Source organism: Neolamprologus brichardi, chromosome 3 (genome assembly GCF_056152115.1).
Source record: "Neolamprologus brichardi isolate AB-2024 chromosome 3, ASM5615211v1, whole genome shotgun sequence".
NCBI lineage: Eukaryota > Metazoa > Chordata > Actinopteri > Cichliformes > Cichlidae > Neolamprologus > Neolamprologus brichardi.
The window spans coordinates 11,564,705-11,587,519 of NC_142106.1; the positions used below are offsets into that span (position 1 = coordinate 11,564,705).

The following is a 22,815-nucleotide window of genomic DNA, read 5'->3' on the forward strand; positions in this document are numbered from 1 at the left end:
GAGCTTTCTTGCCTTGATGTCAGTGGCTTCTATCACCTTCTTTGCCAGCTTATTATCCCAGCAAGGCATAGCTATTAATTGCCCTGATCAGACCTACTCAGGACTTACCTTTTCCTCTGCAGGTAATTGGCAGTTAAAGCTTTCCTAGCAGCATCTTTGTGGTTCCCAAATCTATCTTCACAAGGTCTGGCAGGAACAATTATTTCACAACTACCACCCATATTATGTGACAGAAAGACACAATTTTACCAATGAGTTGTTTGATTGCCCTTTGCTGATGATGTGATGATTTGATGTCACTATATGTGATGTCATCTGTGGAGTTATCATTTGCAGCTTCTTGTTGTATAGCTGAAATAATAAAATTTAACAACTCTTACTTGCATGAAGAAATTATTTTGGAACCCATTTCTATGTTTGGAATTTTCAACAACGTGCAATTACTTCAATGAGAAAAGAATGTCAATCCAACAAAGTAAAAATAGTATTTTTTTTTTAATCATTCAGCAAACCCAATCTTGTAAGATCAGGAAGTCTGAGTCTCACCTTCAGGTTTTCTGTGAACACACTGTCTCACCAGCAGAACCAGTAACACCAGTAGAACCACAACACAGACTGATCCAACACATGTCAACACAGAGAGAACAGGAGGAGAGAGAGATGGAGGAAGAGCGATGAAGGTGGAACCAGGAGGAGAGGTGGTTGTAGGTGGAGGTGTGGATGTAGGTGGAGGTGTGGTGGTGTGTTTTTCTAAAATAAAGCAAACACAGTCATTAAGTTGTCGTCACATTGTGAATGTTGAAAGCTGCAGAAACACAGACAGGTGAGTGTGTCACCTGTGACAGTGATCCAGCTGGATGGAGACTCTCCATGACCGCTGATGTCACACTTGTAGAGGCCTTCATCAGACCTGGAAACATGCTGGATGGTCATGTGACCTGTAGGCTGCTTCCTGATGAGGGAGCCATCTTTATAGAAAGCAGCTGGGAGGTTGGAGGGAGTGGTCTTTGTTTTACAGAGCAGAGTGACGTCATCTCCCTCCATCACAGGGAGGACAGGACTCTGCAGGATCACTGATCCACCTCAACACAGAGACAAACTACAGCATTTCATCCATTTACACACAGCTTCATCAACACTAACTCCACACACTCAGCTTACCAGTGACTGTCAGGTTAACCATGTTACTGATGGGACCCTCTCTGGACTCACACCAGTAAACTCCACTGTCTAATAGGATGATGTAAGTGACAATGCAGGAAGGATGAGCTAAACTAGTTGGCGTTCCCCACTCCTCACATTCAGCTCTGGTTTCTGTGCTTGTGTTTCTCCTCAGAGTCCATCCAGCAGAGCTGTCATCCTCCTCACAGCTCAGAGACACAAAGTCATATTCAAAGAACTGAGAGCTGCAGGGACTCACAGTCAGATGAACTTAAAATGAAGAACCGATGACATGTAGATTTAGATTTAGATTTTACATTCTAAAACATGAACCCAATCAGGTCATATCAGTGAGCATTTATTGGGTTTAAACTGTGATAGAAGAAGGTTACTGACCTTGGTTTGTTGTGCAGCTCAGCAGTGAGATCAGAACTAAAGAGAAATGACACTCAGGTTGATTTGAGGTGAACATAAAGAACAACTCCACACAAACAGCTGACAAACACACAAACTCATCTCTGATATATGTGCTCATTTTCTCTTTGATGTCACCAGCATGTTTCAGTAAGAGCATTCAGAGTACAACTCCGAGCATAGTGAAAGGGCTAAATTAAAATGTGGATATTTTATTACATTTTGTATTATAACATGTTATAACGTTTAATAACTCTGTAGGCTGACCTTTGACCAATGTCCTTGATGCCTTACCTACTAAAATTGTGTATTTTATTATCTAGATGAGGAGCAGAATTGACTGAAATTATGGCTTTTATGATTTGTGAAAACTTTACATTTTAATACATATTCATGCAGTTTGTGAGTGACACTTTATGGCATTATTGTGACACCATATGGCATTGTACTAAAAAAAAATGTATAATTTGTTTCAAAGCTCCCTCCATGCTCTTTCTATATTCATCAACATGGTTCATTGCAACTTTGACCTTGGGCCCTAACAATCAGGGTCAAATGTTTGGCCAGCCTTGGTAACTCATGTCAAGGGCTAGTATATAGCTGTCAAGTTTAAAGATGATGCTTTTAAAAACAATTTAAAAAATATAACAGAAAAAAGAAAGAAATTGTTTGTAGTATACATTTTTGTTTTTTACGTTGGGTGTGACCTTGACCTTGACAGAAATTTTTACTGAAATTAAATCAACTCAGTGATATATTTAAAATTGTGGATGTTCAGTTTCTAACAGACAGCCAGACATGGACAAACAAATTAAGTGAACTTATTACCTACGTCTTCCCTTGAGGGAGAAAATAAAGTTTGGACATCAAAAAATAGGAAACTGTTTCAAAAATGAAATGCAATAAAAAAAAATAGAGCTCAAGGAATATCTTTGGACTCTGTAAATACTTGGAATAAAATACAAAAATGTTTCCTTCTTAATCTGGGACTCTCCACCATTTGACCTTAGAACTGAGGAAGCTTCTCGGATGAGAGGTGAAACGTCTTCAAGCAACTTAAAGAAGTCCAGACGCTTTTCTTTGCAAGCTCCTTTGACTACGATGACCTGGATGACTGAGAACCTTCACAGACATATTTCCTTCTTATTGCAGTTGGTCCTCGTGATGTTTTGAACATGAATTCAGCCTGATTTGTTTTTCATGTCTTCTCCTCCATCGTCAGTTATCAGGAGAGCAGACAGTCAAAGTACAAGAATTCAAACAAACACAGAGATTCTACTTACAGAGCAGACACAGCACAGATGTTTCCTTCATCGTCCTTCTCACTCATTTGAGCTTTTTTTCATTTCTGTCACTGACACCAAGCAAAGCCCGCCCTCTTCCTCTGAGCACCAGCTTTCTATTGGTTCAAGGACAGAGGTTGGGACTAGAGTTTTCGCCCTCTTCCTCTGAGTCCGTGGTTCTTCTGTTGGTTCAAAGACAGTGAGTGGGTACTAAATTCTAAAATGAGATGAGAAAAAAAGTGATTAAAATTGCCTTTAACATTTATCAGTTCCCTCAGATTAAAAGAAATCATAAAAATTAAATGACCTCAGTGATCTGTAGTTTGGTTGATGAACAAATCCATGTCCATGCAGTTACGTCCCCCTCAGTGAGAGAGGCAGATATGAGCTGAAACTCAGGAATCAAACCAGGGACGCTGCTGTTATGGAGCTGAACTGGAACCATTCAGACACTGAGGCCCTCTGAACACATTTTAATTACAGCTGTGCAGAAACACACTGATGACTGACTGGAACACTATCATTCACATTTTACATTAACACCATCCTCACACATGGTTTATATATGGCCACTAGAGGGAGAAGTTGGACTTTAAACACTAACATGGATACAAGCTGATCATCAGTGATGCTTCCACATTTTGTTCTGGAGAATAAACAAGCTGAGCATTTGCAGTTCCTAATAAAATGTCTGCAGTTCATTTAACTCGTTTTAAAAAAATATGTTTAGTTAATTAAGTGTTCATAATTATTATGATCAGACCAAGTTTTTACATGTATGGGCATCCTGATCAGGCTGTCCATGTGAGGTAGCGTGACATAAGCAGCATGGAAGGTGATAGGAAGAAAGCATCTGCAGACTGTTCAAGTTTCTTTTAAGTATTCTTTATTTTCTGGCGTCGCCTTTCAACAATTATTTCACAAAAACATAAGCAACCTCTCAGTCAAAATTTCACCTGCTTTATATAGAATTCCACTCACACCTGGATCTCATTAACCTCCACCATTGGGAAAACAGGGTAGACTAAATAACACAGTCTAGACAAAGAAACAGGAATAAAATCATTTTTCCACTTAACAAACTCATTCACCCAACTAAACAGTTTGAAAAGTCAATCTCTTCACTTACACTGACTCATGGGGTTATTTTAAATGAAATAAACAATTTCACACAAAAGAAACACCCCTTCATTTGGTTACACCCAATTGACATGATCAGTGACATCATATCCTATAAAATCAGGAAGTACTGGGGCGGCCATTCCCACATACCTGTTTTACACATAGGACCTGTCCAGAGGAACACACACAATGGTAAGTATAACCAAACTACATAAACAAATGAAAGATTCAAATCAATTAATGATGAAGTGACATTTAGCTTTAAGTACATTTGCACAGATGAAATGAATATAACCAATGCTACCACAAACAGACCCGGGATAGTATGTAGAGCCAAGGTTACATGTGTTGTGTTTACATTAAAGCATTATGATAGACTATAGGATAACAGAACACAGAATAACAATATACACAAGTGACAAATGGCAAATGACTTCTGTCCTAGCCACTTTGTCACAGTCCAGTACAGGAAACATATTTAATAGTCAGTCAGGAGTAAAAAGTGCTCTCTTCCTGCAGGTTGTACTTTGCTGATCAACACATTAATCTCCAACAACTCGTTTGTATGTTGAGTGTTATTCAACGACAGTAAACATGAACATGAGAGAGAGGATTGATTATGTTAATAATGTTTAGAAAAGTTGTGTCCTGTCTGATTATGATGATGATCAGATAGCAGAGATAAAGATGACGCTGATGGAGGCAGATGACTTTATAATCTGTTCATGAATTCAGTCGAACATTTAATCAGGAACCGAGTTATAGTTGCAACAGTGGAAACAGTCATGTAATGTGCAAGTGATTGTTGTACCTCGACATTATATCCAGGTACACCAATCATCTGGATTTTCTTTGCTACACTTTTAGAAAGTTTGTCAGCCAGCTGCTTTCCCTTTATGCCAATATGTGCAGGAACCCACATTAACTTGATTGCTCTGCAATACTTGTATTGTGCTACTTGTTGGTAATGTGCTACTTGAATCTAAACATATTGAAACCTTCCTCACTCTGACTTCCTCTGCCAAATCTAGTGCCATCAGATTTGCCATTAGTTTTCCTGCCTAAACTGCTGAATTAACTGTCATTCTTCCATTTTTTGCAATATTTTCTGTTAAGATTCTGACATATTCTGAATATTCACTTTTTTATATATTTACCTACCTCTTTACTGTGTAGCTATCTACCCTTTTTAAGCAAATGTAAGGCAGTAACATGTCCAAGGATCCATGGCAACATGAATAGCAGTGGTGGGATGGATCATAGTGTTCCTTATTGCTGTTTCTGTTTACTTATCCTGAATTATCCAACCAAACTACTGAGCTGTTTCGTTTTTCTTTGTTTTTGACAAGGTTAACATGATCTCAGCCTGTAACACAGAAACCGGAGTCTTAAGGCTTGATGATGAATTGTATCTAATTTCCTTAGTAATATCTTTAAAGCTGAACCATAAATGGTAGATCCATAATCAAGAATTGATCTGATTATCCGGGTGTGGATAGACTTTAATGGCGTTCTATCTGCACTGTAAATATGATACCCCTTGTTTTGGATAAAGACAATCTAAAGCCCAGTTCTGATGCCCAAGATTCTACCTTGTGTAATGCCTCCTGTAATTTTGCTTTAATGCATCCTATATTTCTTCCCCTCTTCCAAATAACACCATTATCTGCACATGGTGAGACACCCACAGACTTTTTTTTATTGCTAAAAATATTATTGATCATCGTAATAAAACTAGACTAACTCCCTTAAGGGGTACAAATTCTACTTGATAATTTGCACTTAATTCTTTCCCCTTTCTAGCACTAATACTTCTGTAAGAAATGTCTTATCCACCGAAACATTTTACCCTTGATCCCCATCTGTTTCATTTTAATCAATTCTTTTTTTTTCTTTCCTGTCCACATTTTTACCCCTATCTAATTTCATGTTCTAAACAAAAAGCTGGGTCTAAAGTACTTCTCTGTTAGAAATGCAAACTCATAACACTTAATCTTGTCCTTAGATTTTAAAAAGTCAGTTAGTCTGTCATTAACCTGTTTTTTTCCCATTATTTTACCTAAACGAGATGTGAGAGAAATTGGTCATGCTAGAATTTATTTTTATCTTTAAGTTTTAGATACCCCATTATTTTATATTTTCCAACTATCTCATAATTTTGAGCATTTATTTATGTTCATGTTACACTACACACATATGTATTGCAGAATAGTGTTGAAAAGAGAATACCACACATTCAGCAAATGGGAAGTATTACTGTGGTGCTTAGGATCAGTATTGGGTAAGTTACTTTAAAAAAGTAATTAATTAATAATTACTAATTACTTAGTCAATGTTGTATTTAAAATACTTATCTAATTACTGTGTCTGAAAAGTAACTTAATTACTCAATAAGTAATTTAACTAAATACTTCTTCAAATCCCTATAAACCTTGAGTGGGCAAACAATAGAAATTAAACTCTTTAAATAATAAATACATTTTTTAAAGACGGAGACTCTACAGTGGGCTGCAGTAGCATCTCTTCCACAGTGTAGCCTGCAATCATTTTTTTAAGCTCACCTTCAGACGCTTTCTGTGCTGCTGAATTAAAATCAGGTTTTGCCTGCTTAGCAGGAGTTGCCGCGGTGATGGATGATGAACAAGGATCACTCAGAAGTGTTCGTCTATGCTCTCGTGTCAGGCGCTTCAGTAGATTACTCCTGCTATTAACAGCAGCCGATAGTTTTTACATATTATTGTAATGTTCTTGTCTGCTTGTTGCAGAAAAGTAAAAGACGGGAATATGTCCATTTCAAAAAACAGCCACTCGCGTCAGCCGAGCCCAACATCTTCTGCTGTAGAATACGACTATGCAGCAAACTGGCGCAAAATGACGTGCACCTGCACTACAGCGATGTTAAAGCGGCAGAGTTTTCTTTAGAAGATAAATTATTGAAATTAAATAATGATATTCAATGAGTTTAATTATTTTACAATGTAGCGCAAGTACATTGTAAGTAACTGTAATTAAAATAGCTAAAAATGAACAGTAATCAGTTACTCTAGTTTTTCAGTGGAAAAGTAATTTAATTACAGTAACTTAGTTAACTTAGTAACGCGTTACACCCAACACTGCTTAGGATACAGTAGCATATTTACAAATGGGGTTATATGCTATAAACTACAAAAAAAGGTGAGGATGTGGAGGTAAACACAGACGACATGAGAGCTCTCGATTGACACTGCTCGTTTATTACTTATCACCACACAACTGAACACTTTTCCCTCCAAAACACAGCAACAACACTTCCTGAGAACTGGGTGTGAGTGGAGCCCTCCAGTGGTCCACCACAAGGAAAAACTTCTTATTTGTCTATGTTCCAGCCTCCGTGATTTCTACATAGTAACATCTGCTGTAATATTTACACCTCTGATGAAATTTTATTTTGATACCAAGATTGTTTGCTCAAAGTCAATAATTGCAGATAAATACTTTATTCACTGACATGTTTAATGGGAGGAGCTGTGAGCTGAGCTAGTTCAGGAAGTCCAGTGTGATTCACAGGTTCATTAGTTCGTAGTTTATCAGACACTAAAACACTACAGACTGAGACACTATGAATGTTTCCCAAGTGAAGGAGGAATGAATAAAGCATGATGCTTTGTGGAAACTAAAGTCAACTATTGAAGAACACTGTTCACATCTGGGTTCTTTCTCATCCATGGTAAAAGCTGCTGCTCAGACTCTTTGGTTATTTTTTTGACCAATATTTGACTTTTGATGCTCACATCAAGGTTGTGACCTATTTGCTTTTTCCATTTAAGAAATATGGCTAAAATCAGGACTGTTGTCTCCAAAGCTAAATTGGACATGATCGTTCATGATCATTTCATGTCTCTCCTTTACCCATATACCCGTTTTTATGTTGTGTTTTAGTTCAGTCGTGGCATAGTTTGTGATTCAAGATAATTCTGTAACAATAGCAACCCAAAGATTTTCAAACTCATGCCATCAGTAAAACCAACCAGCAGCCATGCCAGTGGCTGCTGGTTGGTTTCTAGCTGACTGAAGAAACAAAGAAGCAAAACTCTTCAGTCTCAAACACAAATAAATGAAGATTTAAAGACACTGGTTGATGCTCCGGTTGTTTTTAGGCTGAGGTTGTGGTTTAGTCTTTATTCTTTGTTTTCTTCAGTTAAGAAACGTGTGTGTCGTTAAGCCAGAACCAAACCAGAAGTCCAGTTTTCCATCTAAGACCTTTGTGAAACCCACAGAAATCTTGTTAGCATGTGGATGTCCTCTGGTCTGAGGTGCTGGGGGGACCACTTAGAGGCCAGCAGCTGGACATCAGTGGTTGGACTGGTGGACTACTTCAGTGAAGAGTAGACGGCATCTGGCTCTGATTTAAAGTCTGAACACAAACACAATAAGTTAGAACAACAGGAAACATGATTACAAGCTTTGTAGTTCAGTAAAGAACTCCAATCTCCACCTCTCTGCATCACACACAGTCCCAGTTCCGACTTTACTGGGAACCAGCTCAGATACAAATCGCAGAGCTTCCATACTGCTCACACTTTAGCTGCTTCTTCAAACCTAGAGCTCACAGATCTGTGCTGATCTTTAACTTTGATCACATGATTTCTTCTAGTTTGAGTTTAATGTTTCTTCTCTCAGCTTCAGTTTTTACTTTGAATTTATTCCCTCTGCATTCCCTGTCTGTCCTCCCTCTGTCTCATATATCTCTGGTCCCTGGAGCTTATCTGTCATATTAGGGATTAGTTTAGAGCTGCAGCCTGAGCTTTAGGTTCACAGTTACATTTACATACACTGAACCCATTAATAGAAACTTTGTTCAATACAAACATCCACAAGAGGAACATGAGGCATATGACAAAAAAAATAAGAAAGGCCAAGGCCATCTGAAAATGTCATGTCAACAAACTGCATGCCACCGATTGGACTGTCAGTGCCGTCCCTCGATGAGTCTTGAGAGCGTCACACCATTTGTGAAACCCAGAAATTGAAATAGCAAAGAAAAAATAACCCTGTCTGACGAAAAGCCACAGACCGAGCAGCAGGTCTATTATGGCATTGTCATCCACCTTTGTTGAGATGACCACTCACATTAGGTGGTACTAGACAATAATGGCAAATTACTTGATCCATATCAAATCACGTTGAGTCGATCTGAGTCGGTACTAACGCAAAAGATTTGTTTTGTGTGACAGTGATGAGAAGTCTGTTTCACAAGTCCTGATGCGGTTAGCTTAGCTTAGCATGGTGAATGGAAACAAGGTGAGCAGCTAGCATGTCTCTGTCCAAAGTGAAAGATAAAAAGCAGCTGTACCTGGACCACGTTCTGATGGTTTGTAGTCAATAACTGACATATTCAGTTCTCTGTGATGGATCAACTGCAGCTGCTTCACTCTCTGCAGAATAAAACACATTAAAATTATTGCAGGTACAACTGCAACAGCGTTGTGATATTATTGCACTACAGCCACATAAATAAGTTTTATTATTTAATATTAATTACTTTTATGCACCTTTTTACAGTTTTCTTCTTTTCTTTTTTTGCCAACGAGCACACAGAACAGCGAGGTGTCTCTAAGAACAAGAAAGGTGTACGACCACGAAGCTGCCATTATTTCCACACTGACGCGCTTCACCACAAAGCTCAAAGCAAACATGTTCTCACAGCATGAACACTATTATTAGCCAAAACAGAAGTGTCTTGTGCTTCTGAGTATATGTAGCTGGTGTTAAGAAGAGGTGAAATTGATTCTTCATTATCATGAAAACACACTGCAGGTTGCTGTGACTCACACAAACTTTTACTAAAGACAGAAAATATTAAAAAATTAATTTTGTTCAGTTTGAAAAGAACTTTTAACGGGTGTTTTAGAAGAAAGAATAAAAAAATATGATTTTGGTTGTTAAATTCAGTTTTGATTTCATCAGGAGGAACAGAGAGAGCAGAGAAGCTGGGAAAAGTTTTTGATGGATTAAATATAGGAAATACAGGCGTAAGTGACCAACCACACTCACAGAGCTGTCAGCGTTCATCATCAGGCTGAAGCTTCAACACATTAGGATGTCGCAGAAACTACAAAATTATTAAAGTCAGACTCAGAATTTAAATACAGACGCTGAGAAGGAATTTAAAATGATCTCTAACTCCAAATGATGTCTACATGATCCTTCCTGTTTTTAAAATGAACAACCCTGAGTCTCACCTTCAGGTTTCCTGTGAACACATCGTCTCACCAGCAGAACCAGTAACACCAGTAGAACCACAAAAAAGAATGATCCAACAAATGACGACACAGAGAGAACCGCAGGAGAGAGTGATGGAGGAGGTGTGGATGTAGGTGGAAGTGTGGATGTAGGTGGAGGTGTGGTGGTGTGTTCCCCTAAAATAAAGCAAACACAGTCATTAAGTTGTCGTCACATTGTGAATGTTGAAAGCTGCAGAAACACAGACAGGTGAGTGTGTCACCTGTGACAGTGATCCAGCTGGATGGAGACTCTCCATGACCGCTGATGTCACACTTGTAGAGGCCTTCATCAGACCTGGAAACATGCTGGATGGTCATGTGACCTGTAGGCTGCTTCCTGATGAGGGAGCCATCTTTATAGAAAGCAGCTGGGAGGTTGGAGGGAGTGGTCTTTGTTTTACAGAGCAGAGTGACGTCATCTCCCTCCATCACAGGGAGGACAGGACTCTGCAGGATCACTGATCCACCTCAACACAGAGACAAACTACAGCATTTCATCCATTTACACACAGCTTCATCAACACTAACTCCACACACTCAGCTTACCAGTGACTGTCAGGTTAACCATGTTACTGATGGGACCCTCTCTGGACTCACACCAGTAAACTCCACTGTCCCATGGGAAAACAGTGATGTTACATGAAGAATCAGCTGGTTTTCCCCACCCATCTCCACACTGACTCTTCTGTTGTTTGCTTGTGTTTCTCCTCAGAGTCCATCCAGCAGAGCTGTCGTCCTCCTCACAGCTCAGAGACACAAAGTCTCCTTCAAATATCTGAGAGCTGCTGGGACTCACAGTCAGACGAGCTGCGAGGGTTAAAATGAAAAACTGATGATCTGTTTGCTTTTGTCAAAATCTGTTTTTTATCAGCTCAATAAAGTGCTGATAAAAAGCCTTCAGTTCAACTTGCCTCTGCATCACATCTCGAGTGCTGACATATGACATTATCACTACATCAACACAATCAGGTCATATCAGTGAGCATTTCTCAGGTTTAAACTGTGACAGAAGAAGGTTACTGACCTTGGTTTGTTGTGCAGCTCAGCAGTGAGATCAGAACTAAAGAGAAATGACACTCAGGTTGATTTGAGGTGAAAATAAAGAACAACTCCACACAAACAGCACTAACAACTGGACCGCTATGATGCCTCTAATACTAAAATCATTTCAACAGCAGTTGCTGAACAGCAACTATTGAAAGATCTCACGAACATTCTTTTTCCTGTACCTCTAGTTTGGCATTTTTAAAAAGCAGCTCTGAAAATGAGCAACATTGTTTTAACAGCAATAATTAAAATAATTATTTTTATTTGCACTGACTATACTGTGGGTATTTACAAAATATTCAGTGTAGTTAAATAACCTAGTAAAGTCATGTGTCCACTGTGCAGCTGTGTTGATATAATGAGTGAATGATTTGATCGTTTCACTGCCTGCTGTGTTTCCTCGACTCCTGAGCAAAGATAAAGAGTCAGTTCAGACCTGCAGTTGGTCCTCGTGGTGTTTTGAACTTGAATTCAGCCTGATTTGTTTTTCATGTCTTCTCCTCCATCATCAGTTATCAGGAGAGCAGACAGTCAAAGTACAAGAATTCAAACAAACACAGAGATTCTACTTACAGAGCAGACACAGCACAGATGTTTCCTTCATCGTCCTTCTCACTCATTTGAGCTTTTTTTCATTTCTGTCTCTGACACCAAGTAAAGCCCGCCCTCTTCCTCTGAGTCCGTGGTTGATCTATAAGTACAAAGACTGTGGGTGTCTCACTACATGTGATAACATTATGAAATACATGTATATATTTCTGTCACTGTCACACCAAGTAAAGGCCTCCGTCTTCTTCTGAAGATGTCCTGTTCCTTTCTTAGTACAGACACGGTGGTACAACTGATGCCCCGGAAGTAGTGGTGAATATTCGTTTCATTAATGAATCTATTCTTAAATATGTCACATTGCAATGCCCATGTATTATAAAAAAAAAAAAAAGTTTTATATGAGGATCAATAAAGCACATTGTACTCAGTATAACTTCACAGTTTATTCACAAACTTTAAAGAGGATCTAATGTCCTCTGCTCTCAGTGATCTGTAGTTTGGTTGATGAACAAATCCATCTCCATGTAGTTACGTCCCCCTCAGTGAGAGAGGCAGATATGAGCTGAAACACAGGAATCAAACCAGGGACGCTGCTGTTATGGAGCTGAACTGGAACCATTCAGACACTGAGGCCCTCTGAACACATTTTAATTACTCAGCTGTGCAGAGACACACTGATGACTGACTGGAACACTATGATTCACATTTTACATTAACACCATCCTCACACATGGTTTATATATGGCCACTAGAGGGAGATGTTGGACTTTAAACACCAACATGGATACAAGCAGATCATCAGTGATGCTTCCTCAGTTTGTTCTGAGGAATAAACGAGCTGATCATGAGCAGTTCCTAATAAAATGTCAGTATTTTATTCAACTCGTTATTAAAAAAATATGTTTAGTTAATTAAGTGTTCATAATTATGATGATCAGACTAATTTTTAACATGTATGGGCATCCTGATCAGCTGTACAGTACAGTGAACATATTTAATAATCACAGTCAGAAGTAAAAAATGCTTTCTTTTTGCAGACTGCAGACTGTTCTTTGCTGTTAATGTGCAGCCACTGAGTTTTAATTCTTGCTTAAAAGTTGCAGCACTGCATGGATGCATTTATTTGTTTGTTTGTTTACAGAAACTAATAATGTCCAATATAATGTGATCCAACACTGATGATTAAAGTACACTAAAGTACATTAATTATGCAGTAAATGCACCCTAATGTTTAAACACATGATGTCTGTGATGCACTGTGATATGATACACTGTCTTCCAAGTAACCTAACAGTGAGCAACATTGCCACCATGAGGTTCAAGTAAAACATTACATGATATAATTAGGCAAAAAGACATTTCACTTAAAATTTAGGGAACTTTAAATTGTTTAAAGTTTAAATAAATGAATAAAAAACGTTATGAATCAGCTTTAACTAATTTCACTCTTATATCAAAATGTCTGACAGATTAAACGTGTTCTGTGTGATGTGGATGACTAAATATTGAAACTTCAGAAGAATCTGTCACTCAGTTTTAAAGATTAATAATGAAAATCTTCGAGTTTTAATAGTCAGCAGGTCTGTTCACAAGAGTGATGTAACTGAAACCAAACTCTCTGACGAGCCTCTGAACGGATCTTCATCAGAGGAGAAACAATTCTCTGCGACTTTAAAACTTTCACGTAATCACACAAGTTTTACATGTGGCCACTAGAGGGAGGTGTTATAGTTTTATTACCACATGAATATAAGCAGATGGTCAATGACACTTCCACAGTTTATTATGAATAAACATATTTATTATGAACAGTCAAAATTACTTTCTGCTGTACTCTCCTGCTGATCACCACAACATTCATTCAATCCTCTTCTTTTATTTTTTTTTTATTATTTTTATTTTAGTTGATTTTCATTTTAATTCTAGTAATACAGGAAAGCAAAACATTATTTTGTTCAATTGTGCTTAAAATGAATCACCTTTTATTGTTTATTTTATTTTCACTTGCTGAATACGGGACAGACTTGACTGGGGGAAAGAAAGAGGGAAATAAAAACAGCTGAGAAGAGGGACGGGGGAGATTGGCAAAAAACAAAAACCAACAGAATAAGCAGACAAAAAAATATAATTTAAAAAAAAAAACAAAAAACACGATACTGTGGTGAATACTTTGATGGTTTTTTTCACAGCTATTTATTTTGAAAAAAGTAAACACGTTACAAGGACACAATGCACATTGCAGAGTACATGAATGGGAAGTAGGAATTCCTCCTCTCTAACAAATGCAAAGTCATCATCTCCATATTGTGTGTGTCCCACTTTTCGAGTTTCATTGAAGTGTACTCAAGTGCACAAGATGTAAAAAAACAACAAAAAAAACAAACAATGTATTAGTTTTTTAAGCCTCTTACCAGTCCCCATCAAGATGCCATTCATTTAAAAGACTAATAATTTTTTGAACTTAAATTGTGCTAACTTCAATGCAGTAACATTACAAATAAAACATATTAGAACTGATTTTTTTGTTGGACACAAGAGCAACTCAAGCATCTTTCTTTTGGGAGCCAAACTTGGGCTTACAAGTTTGCCGTGCCCCTGGGGACCAGTGCGAGGTTGTGCGGCGTGGAGGGTCCAGACACTCCCACAGCACAGACTTTGCTATCCGCCAGAGAGTTTCTGGTGTGGCTTATGCAGAATAGACAATACAGCTCCCAGTAAGTATGTCTGTTGTAGCCTGCCCTTTATAAATATCTCTTTGATTATTCAAACAGTGTTTAAATAGTGACTCGTTTGTTATCCAAAAACATTTTATCTATGTTAAAATATACAGATATATATATTTCAAGTTTTTAGCTCAAACAGACTCTTGAGCATATTCATATAGCAAATCCACATAAGCAGTCTTCACCCTAATGTACATCTTTGAACTGTATGTTAATCAGTACATGAAGCATAGCTCTGAAAAGAGTCCATCATTTGTGAATTTACTGATTTGTTTTTTAACTGCAGTTTTCACAAACTGTGGATGATGAAATCCTCTGTATTGTAGAAAATGTCTTTATACTATCGCTCTTCCTACTTACTGAGTTCTGTAGCTACTTCTTTACTATGTGAATAAACAATTTGAACAAGAAAGGATTTAAAGACACATCTTAATTGAAGCAAAGGCAAAAAAATTGTAATGAAATTTATGTGACCGTTCTTCCGAAATCCAGCAGAGAGTGAAAACCCAAGAGCTGCTGCAATCCCCTGCATTAATGATCTTTCTGTTTCTCTCTTTCCGTGTGTCTCACAGAGAGGAGGTCACGGCAGGAGTTCCCTGAGTTGACACGTATGAACCATAAAGTCAGTTTGGACTGAGGAGCAGTTGGTAACATTCGGTCTTGACAAAATTACTTTTTTATCCAAAGCATGCACAAGAAATCAAATCTCTGTATCGCAATGATTTCAATAAGACCTTATTATTTTAGGGGGGGAATATCACAAATTACAGTAGATCATTAATAGGGAACAAAAAAGGAGGATCACATCAGCAATGTGAGACAGAAGTCTTCACATGTGCTTATAACTTAAAACACAAAAAAACCCCAGCTAGGAAGATTTATGGTATAAAGCAGACTTTCACAGTCTGCATCTTTACAGGGTTTTTTTCTGCTTTTGTTCACTCCTGGTGTGATTAACAAACAACAACCACAAACACAGAGCCCACTAACTATTAGCCACTTTTTCCCCTAAACAGTCAGTTGACTGAGAGAAATGCAATCCATTATTCTGAACGCTGAAGGAGATGTGCTCCATAGTCAAACTTATATTTCCTTAACTTACATCTTGTTCTGTCCCTTTTTGTCCTTTAACTAATGAAGGTCTGCTCTTTGTGCACATGGATAGTAGTCAGAACATATGAGATCAGTGAGATCCTCATCTTGTCTACTTATTTCCAGTCACAAATTATATTCTCCACAGATTTCCAGTCTGTTTTATTTCTCTACCCAGATTACATTTATTAGATGATAGTATCTGCTAAATGTAGCAGACGGTACTTTTTTCAGGACTTTCTGACAGTGTAGTTTACCACTGCAAGTTTCACAACATTGACAGGAAGAGAAAAAAAAACAAATTAACTATCAGTTACACAAGATTATTTTCTAATTCACTGAACTTCCTGTCAACTGTAGAGAGAAAAGTTGGATGATAATGACAACAAGAAAACATGTCTAATTGTTTTCCTGTAAATCACACGAGGAGCCATTTTAAAGGGGAAGCTGCTCGCTCTGTGCTTTCTGTTTCATTCTTAGACTGCAGCAATGGTGAGTAGCAGCTTTTCACTTCTTCACTGGCGTTTTCTCAACCACCAATGATAGTTATTTTATTCTATCAGTATTAAATATGTTTTCTCTCATGTTCAAAATAGGCTAACCAAGAGATAAACAGGTATGTCTGCAAATTCTACTGAAGCCAAAGTTATGAGACCTCTTGTATTTTTCAAATCCCTAACTGCTCAATCATTATAATTTTAGAAGAGAAGAATTTCTGAAAACTCAACAAGGGTTCAGAAAAAATGCCTACAAGATTATCGATGAGATGAATGGCTGGTCTAACAACACTGCAGGAAGTACACACTTAGTGGATGAGGTGGGTTAACTTTGACACAGTCCTGTTATATCACTTGTAACAATAAGTAAACGTGTTTTTCCTCAACAGATTCTTCACAGCATCTTGTTTTTGGGTAAAATCAATAAAACCCCCTTTTCCCCAAATGAAATCTTCTCTAGTGATGATATTTTGCAAGCCTTAATGGAAAAATATCCCAGACCTTTTCAGTTCTACCTGACTCAGCTTCCCAGAAGGAGTCCGTTCTCCTGTGTGCTCGACATGGTAAGATAACAGTTCTCACATTTTCAGTCAATCTGTCAAACTTCCAGTTTTAGGGAAAGTATAATGCAAACTGTTTTTACACTGATAAATCCAACAAGAGGCTGAAAAGTATACTGTACCTTATACTTCAACATATCAGGATAGCAGGAGAGCTAGGGGCTTGCTTCAGAATGTGTTAGTTCTAAATAAAATCTTAAAGACTCGGTATTGGACATATTTACAGTCTTCAGGGCATATATGATGCTGTTACTATGTAGCTGCTGGTTCGGTTAAGTGAACTCCAAGATTAAATTTAGTTTTTGTGACAACCTGACATGGCAAAATAGGAAAAAAAAGGGTCAATTAGCAAATTTGATTAGAAATCAGTAAGCACTGATTTGAAATTAAATACATTTTTGTGACCTGTTCCACTCCTTGTCTTATAATATCTAAATAAATGGCATCCAGTTGTCCTGTATAGCTAAATAACTCAATCTGCTAAACAAACCTGTTTATCAACTATATATTTAAAACAAATATAAGATCTTATGCATGCATTAGATGCAGATATTTAAAAAAAAACACTGTTACAGTATAAGAAAATGAAAGCTGATCATTTTAAGGATGCAGGTGTAACATTTTGGCTGTATTTGTAACTGTTTCCAGATTGTCCTGCGGGAAAATCCAGAGAATGAAGAGCAAATAAAGCAGAGTCTGCGGGAACTCATCAGCGACCTAGCTCCTCAATTTCTGGTCTCCTCCATCATCTGCATTTCTCAGAAATCCAACACTGACCAAAGTTCAAAGAGGTACTATGGAGTCTCCATGTCCACCAATGGTCCTAACCCAGGGAAAATTGTGATTGGTGCCTCCTGTCTTAACAACTGGGACGAATATGTATCTGGTGCAGTGATGACCTATTACCCAAATAATAACGAGAAGAAAGCATACTTTGATGGAACCATCGAAGTACCTGGAAACATCAGGTGTGAGTCATTTAGTCTCAGTCGTGATGAACAAATGAGCCCTTGTAAATCATGTCACAATTTGTTTGGCTTGAACACAGAAGAAACCAAAAAGTGGGCTTATGGTAACTGTGCTGAACCTGAGAGCCTGAGCAACTTGCTTAAAAATGAGGAAGAAGTTAAAAATGGCACAACTGTGCATGACCGCTCAGCTGAAAACAGGCAGAGAGCTGAGGAAGAGGTTCGTCAGGATCTTCAGGCAGTGTTGAGAATGATTCACTTTAACACCTGGAGTGGTGAATTTTACAACCCAGAGTCAGAGTGAGATGTCATGAAGTCATCTGCGTAAGGTGACCGGATACATCTGCTTTGATCTTATTCTGATGAATGAAAGAGGCTCTGCTCTGACAGCACGAGTGTGGATTTGCTGTAATCACATACACACATTAGCGTGCTGAAACAGTTTATTCTCCAGCTCTGTGTAATGTGCTTTGTAGAAATTATAATAACTATAAATATCAGCATATAAAAATGAACTGTGCAAAAAACTAAAAGGGTGTTTTGATCATGTTAATAATAAAATCAGGCTTCTATTTAATGCAATGTGAAGAATGTGAGAAAGCAATTATAGGGAAGAAACACGTCTTTATACTGGTCTATACCCAGGATACACAGAAAATAAAACCTTTTTTTTCCCTTTTATGATCCCATCTATAACCTCTTTCATAAGTAAAAGCATTACACGTGTAGTTATAGTAGTTGTAGTAGTTTTAGGACTAGTTATATTTCTGCTCTGTAAAATGTAACTTGTTTCGCTTTAACCCTGTAAAGTCTCAACCATAAAATAAATGATAGAAATCTCAACTGGAGTGTTTATTGAAACTTCTGACAAATAAAATAAATTGCATATGTGAGTTTCCTTTCTTTTTTCCACCTCCAGTATTTTTGTGCAATTTATTGTTTTTTTTTTTTAAATTTATTGTCTAATTTATTCAGATTTTTCAGGGGGGAATGAAAATCACTATTGATAGTAGGGATGCACCGATACCGATACTGGTATCGGGTATCAGGGCCGATACTGTAAAATGTGTGTGTACTCATACTCGTAAAAGTTAACCGATACCATGAACCGATACCAACTTATTTCATTAATCAGAGGGTGGCTGGTCATTTTTGTTGTAGTTTAGATTGGCCACTAGGGGGCCAATTATTATTTTATTTATTATTTATTTTATAATAATTATTTTGTTTGTTTGTTTACAATATGGACACTCTGCAATAATTTAAAAGTTTAATTTGTTCTCAAACCTAATTTGTAGTTATTTTATTCCAAACAGAAGTGTTTATTTTTATTGGCAGGGAATATAATAAAACCTGTCTTTCAATTTATTGCATTTGTGTGTGTGTGTGTGTGTGTGTGTGTGTGTGTGTGTGTGGTAGAAGTATCGTTTTTTGTACTCTGTATCGGCAGGTACTCAGATCCAAGTATCGGTATCGTATCGGTTTGAAAAAATTGGTATCGTTGCATCCCTAATTGATAGACCCTGAAGAGACAATGTGGGTCTGCCCTCCTGTAGGCCCACCACCTGCATGAGGCGCAATAGAGGCCTAGTGCATGAGGTTGAGAGATACTGCTAGATATAGTCAGGCTCACCTCAATGCATAGCTTGTGCTCTGGAACCAGTTTCCCAGAGAGGGATTTGAGTTTTTTCAGGTCTGGACAAACCCGAAAACCCCATTCTGTTTCTACTGTCTCTAAATTTTGGAGAATTTTATGCTAGGTATCACAGTTTAGGAATTTGACCATTCATAGTGTTATCACCCCCATCAGGGCTTACCTTTCCTATTTTTGTGATATTCTTCCCACAAACATTTGCAATTACCCTCTTTTGGTGGCGGAAAAGTGGTGGTGTGGCCGAGTGGGTGTTACAGGAAACAAAAGCTCAGGACAGACAATTTAACAGTCATGTACCTCATGCAAAATTTGTTTATATTTTGACTCATATTGATCCTCTGAGTGTAATGACACATTAGTAATTTAACAATGCTCAACACAATGACCCAATGGGTTTTCTTTATTTTGCTTTTGTTCTTTTTGCTGTACCACATCCTAGCATATGCCCTCTGTCAGTGCGCCCCGGGGTAGCTGTGGCTACAATGTAGCTGCCATCACCAGTGTGTGAATGGGTGGATGACTGAATGTGTAAAGCGCTTTGGGGTCCTTAGGGACTAGTAAAGAGCTATACAAATACAAGCCATTTACCATTTATGCCCCTGTCGGTTGTATTCTATTTTAATAATTAACTATTTTAAAAGAAAAACCTCAGTCACGTGGAACAGGGTTTATCATCACACAACTCTATTTTGGACCATACTCTCTGTTATTGTTTTGATTGTGGCGATTTTCCTATGAAATATTTAATTGGCTTTTTACAATGGCCTTCAATGCTGAATGATAAGATGTTCCAATCGTGTCAGAACTTGTTCTCCACTTCTTTCAGATGTTCGTTGTTACAGTGGAATCTCTTGTCTGATTTTTAACGTTTCTCGGTACTTCATGTTCCGGTATCAGTTCATTTCACAGCCATGTTATGACTTGGTTTGCATCTTATCTCTGCAGGGTGTCGCTTCCTTCCAGGGCCGTGCAGAGAGGTTTAAAGGGGCGGGTGCTCAAAGTTAAAAAGGGACACATTGAACCAGGCTGAATAACAACAACACACATTCATCAAGAATCTAATATGGGCAACAAGGCAAAGCAAACGTAGCCGATGTTTTACCTGATGGGTACAATGTTGCTGTTGAGGGGTTGCTGTGGATAGTGCTGGAGGGCAGGGCTGTGTTGATCTGAGACTGTAGACATTAAAAAGTCCATAGGAGAGATGGTAGCCTGTTAAACAAGTGTCATGAGATAATAACAAAATGCAAAGATTGGTGACAGCGCTTGGAACCATAAGGCAACAAAAAACTGTGAGAAATAATTTAAGCTCTGCCTGTGAATCACTCTTTGCTTCTCTTCTTCCTTCCATCCCATCATTTCATATATCACTCTCCACTTGCTGTCTATCTGAGAACAAGGCACAACTTGCTATTGCAATAAACTATAATTTAATTATCCACACCTAACAACTCCAGCAATTAATCTATAATAAAATGATGACAGAAAAATGTTATAGCACTGCCTTTAGTAGCCTCACACAGCTCTACTGTTTCCTCCTCATGTCCTTACCAGGCATGTCTGGACATTGTTATATCATGAGTAATATTTTTTTTTAAATCCATCTAAATAAAACACACACATGCACACACAGTGACATTTTAGACCTTCTTTAGAATACTGTATATACTATGGGCATCACGGTGCTGATCCAGAATCCTTACATTATTATTTATTACTAGAGCTACAATAATAAAGCAATGAGGAGGGGGAAGTAATAAATATGAAATAATGTATTTATGATGATTCCATTTGTTTTACTGCTGTAAAAACCAAAAATTTGTCTTATTTAAAATATAAATCTAATATAATCTGCTTCTTAATGTATGTTCTTTAAAATACAGCGTGTGTTTTTAATATATTATAATTATAATAATGCATAATTATGTGGACATGCATATTAGACCGTTTTTTAGTGAAATATAATCCCTCCAGAAAGGCAGGAAAAGCCCGGAAACTTACTTTAAAACTAAATATGTTCCCTAAAACGGTGACAGAGCTACAGACCCATGACAGCCTTACACAGGTAGCCAGCAGCTATGACCAGCACTACTTGTGCAGTTAATAAAAGGACAGGTAATGTTTGTCACGCTGTTGCACACACAGCACGCTCGTTTGTTTCAACTTACCAACGTGTACGTAATAAGCTAATACTCCTGTGTGCTGTACACTACAGTCTACGCTGTACACCTACTTACTGGTTTTGTCGCATCAGTCTGTGTCTCTGAGTTAACTTGTGTTTCTCCTACAGCTCCGGACCGCAAAAAATGCGCGTGCTCTTTGTGAGCTCGTTCCCGGCTCGTAACCAGCGCGTTCTGCCATCAAGGGCGATCATTGGTTAAATGTGATCATGTGACTGATGCAAGCCAGATCCTTTTATTTAGCAAAACTGTGATTAATAGTTAAATATTATTGTTGGGGGGCACAGACAGGACTCCGCACGCACACACACATTAAAAAAAATAAATACTTTTTTTTTTTTTTTTAAAGTTGCCTCAACAAAAGGGCACTTTGGGCACCCATCAGGAAAGGGGCGGGTGCTCAAGCCCCTCTAGCCCCCCCCCATCAAAGCATACTTTGATGGAACCATCGAAGTACCTGGAAACATCAGGTGTGAGTCATTTAGTCTCAGTCGTGATGAACAAATGAGCCCTTGTAAATCATGTCACAATTTGTTTGGCTTGAACACAGAAGAAACCAAAAAGTGGGCTTATGGTAACTGTGCTGAACCTGAGAGCCTGAGCAACTTGCTTAAAAATGAGGAAGAAGTTAAAAATGGCACAACTGTGCATGACCGCTCAGCTGAAAACAGGCAGAGAGCTGAGGAAGAGGTTCGTCAGGATCTTCAGGCAGTGTTGAGAATGATTCACTTTAACACCTGGAGTGGTGAATTTTACAACCCAGAGTCAGAGTGAGATGTCATGAAGTCATCTGCTTTGATCTTATTCTGATGAATGAAAGAGGCTCTGCTCTGACAGCACGAGTGTGGATTTGCTGTAATCACATACACACATTAGCGTGCTGAAACAGTTTATTCTCCAGCTCTGTGTAATGTGCTTTGTAGAAATTATAATAACTATAAATATCAGCATATAAAAATGAACTGTGCAAAAAACTAAAAGGGTGTTTTGATCATGTTAATAATAAAATCAGGCTTCTATTATTTTAATGCAATATGAAGAATGTGAGAAAGCAATTATAGGGAAGAAACACGTCTTTATACTGGTCTATACCCAGGATACACAGAAAATAAAAGCTTTTTTTCCCCTTTTATGATCCCATCTATAACCTCTTTCATAAGTAAAAGCATTACACGTGTAGTTATAGTAGTTGTAGTAGTTTTAGGACTAGTTATATTTCTGCTCTGTAAAATGTAACGTGTTTCGCTTTAACCCTGTAAAGTCTCAACCATAAAATAAATGATAGAAATCTCAACTGGAGTG

The 22,815-nt window shown here is 37.9% G+C and overlaps 2 protein-coding genes across 2 annotated transcripts; one reads left to right on the plus strand and one right to left on the minus strand.

Moving 5' to 3' along the window:
• Window positions 1-526: 526 nt before the first annotated feature.
• On the minus strand, window positions 527-11,894 carry LOC148103495 (Fc receptor-like protein 5). The gene is made up of 5 exons (XM_087838805.1): window positions 11,864-11,894; window positions 11,268-11,303; window positions 10,790-11,050; window positions 10,465-10,710; window positions 527-750 (listed from the first exon to the last, which is right to left on the minus strand). Exons 1-5 carry the CDS (start codon window positions 11,892-11,894, stop codon window positions 527-529), a joined length of 798 nt encoding a protein of 265 aa, XP_087694931.1.
• Window positions 11,895-13,150: 1,256 nt separating this feature from the next.
• LOC102778482 (uncharacterized) lies at window positions 13,151-17,983 on the plus strand. Its single transcript, XM_087838123.1, has 4 exons — window positions 13,151-13,161; window positions 16,357-16,471; window positions 16,541-16,714; window positions 17,360-17,983. The coding sequence occupies exons 1-4, from the start codon at window positions 13,151-13,153 to the stop codon at window positions 17,981-17,983; spliced, it is 924 nt and encodes a 307-aa protein (XP_087694249.1).
• Window positions 17,984-22,815: the final 4,832 nt, after the last annotated feature.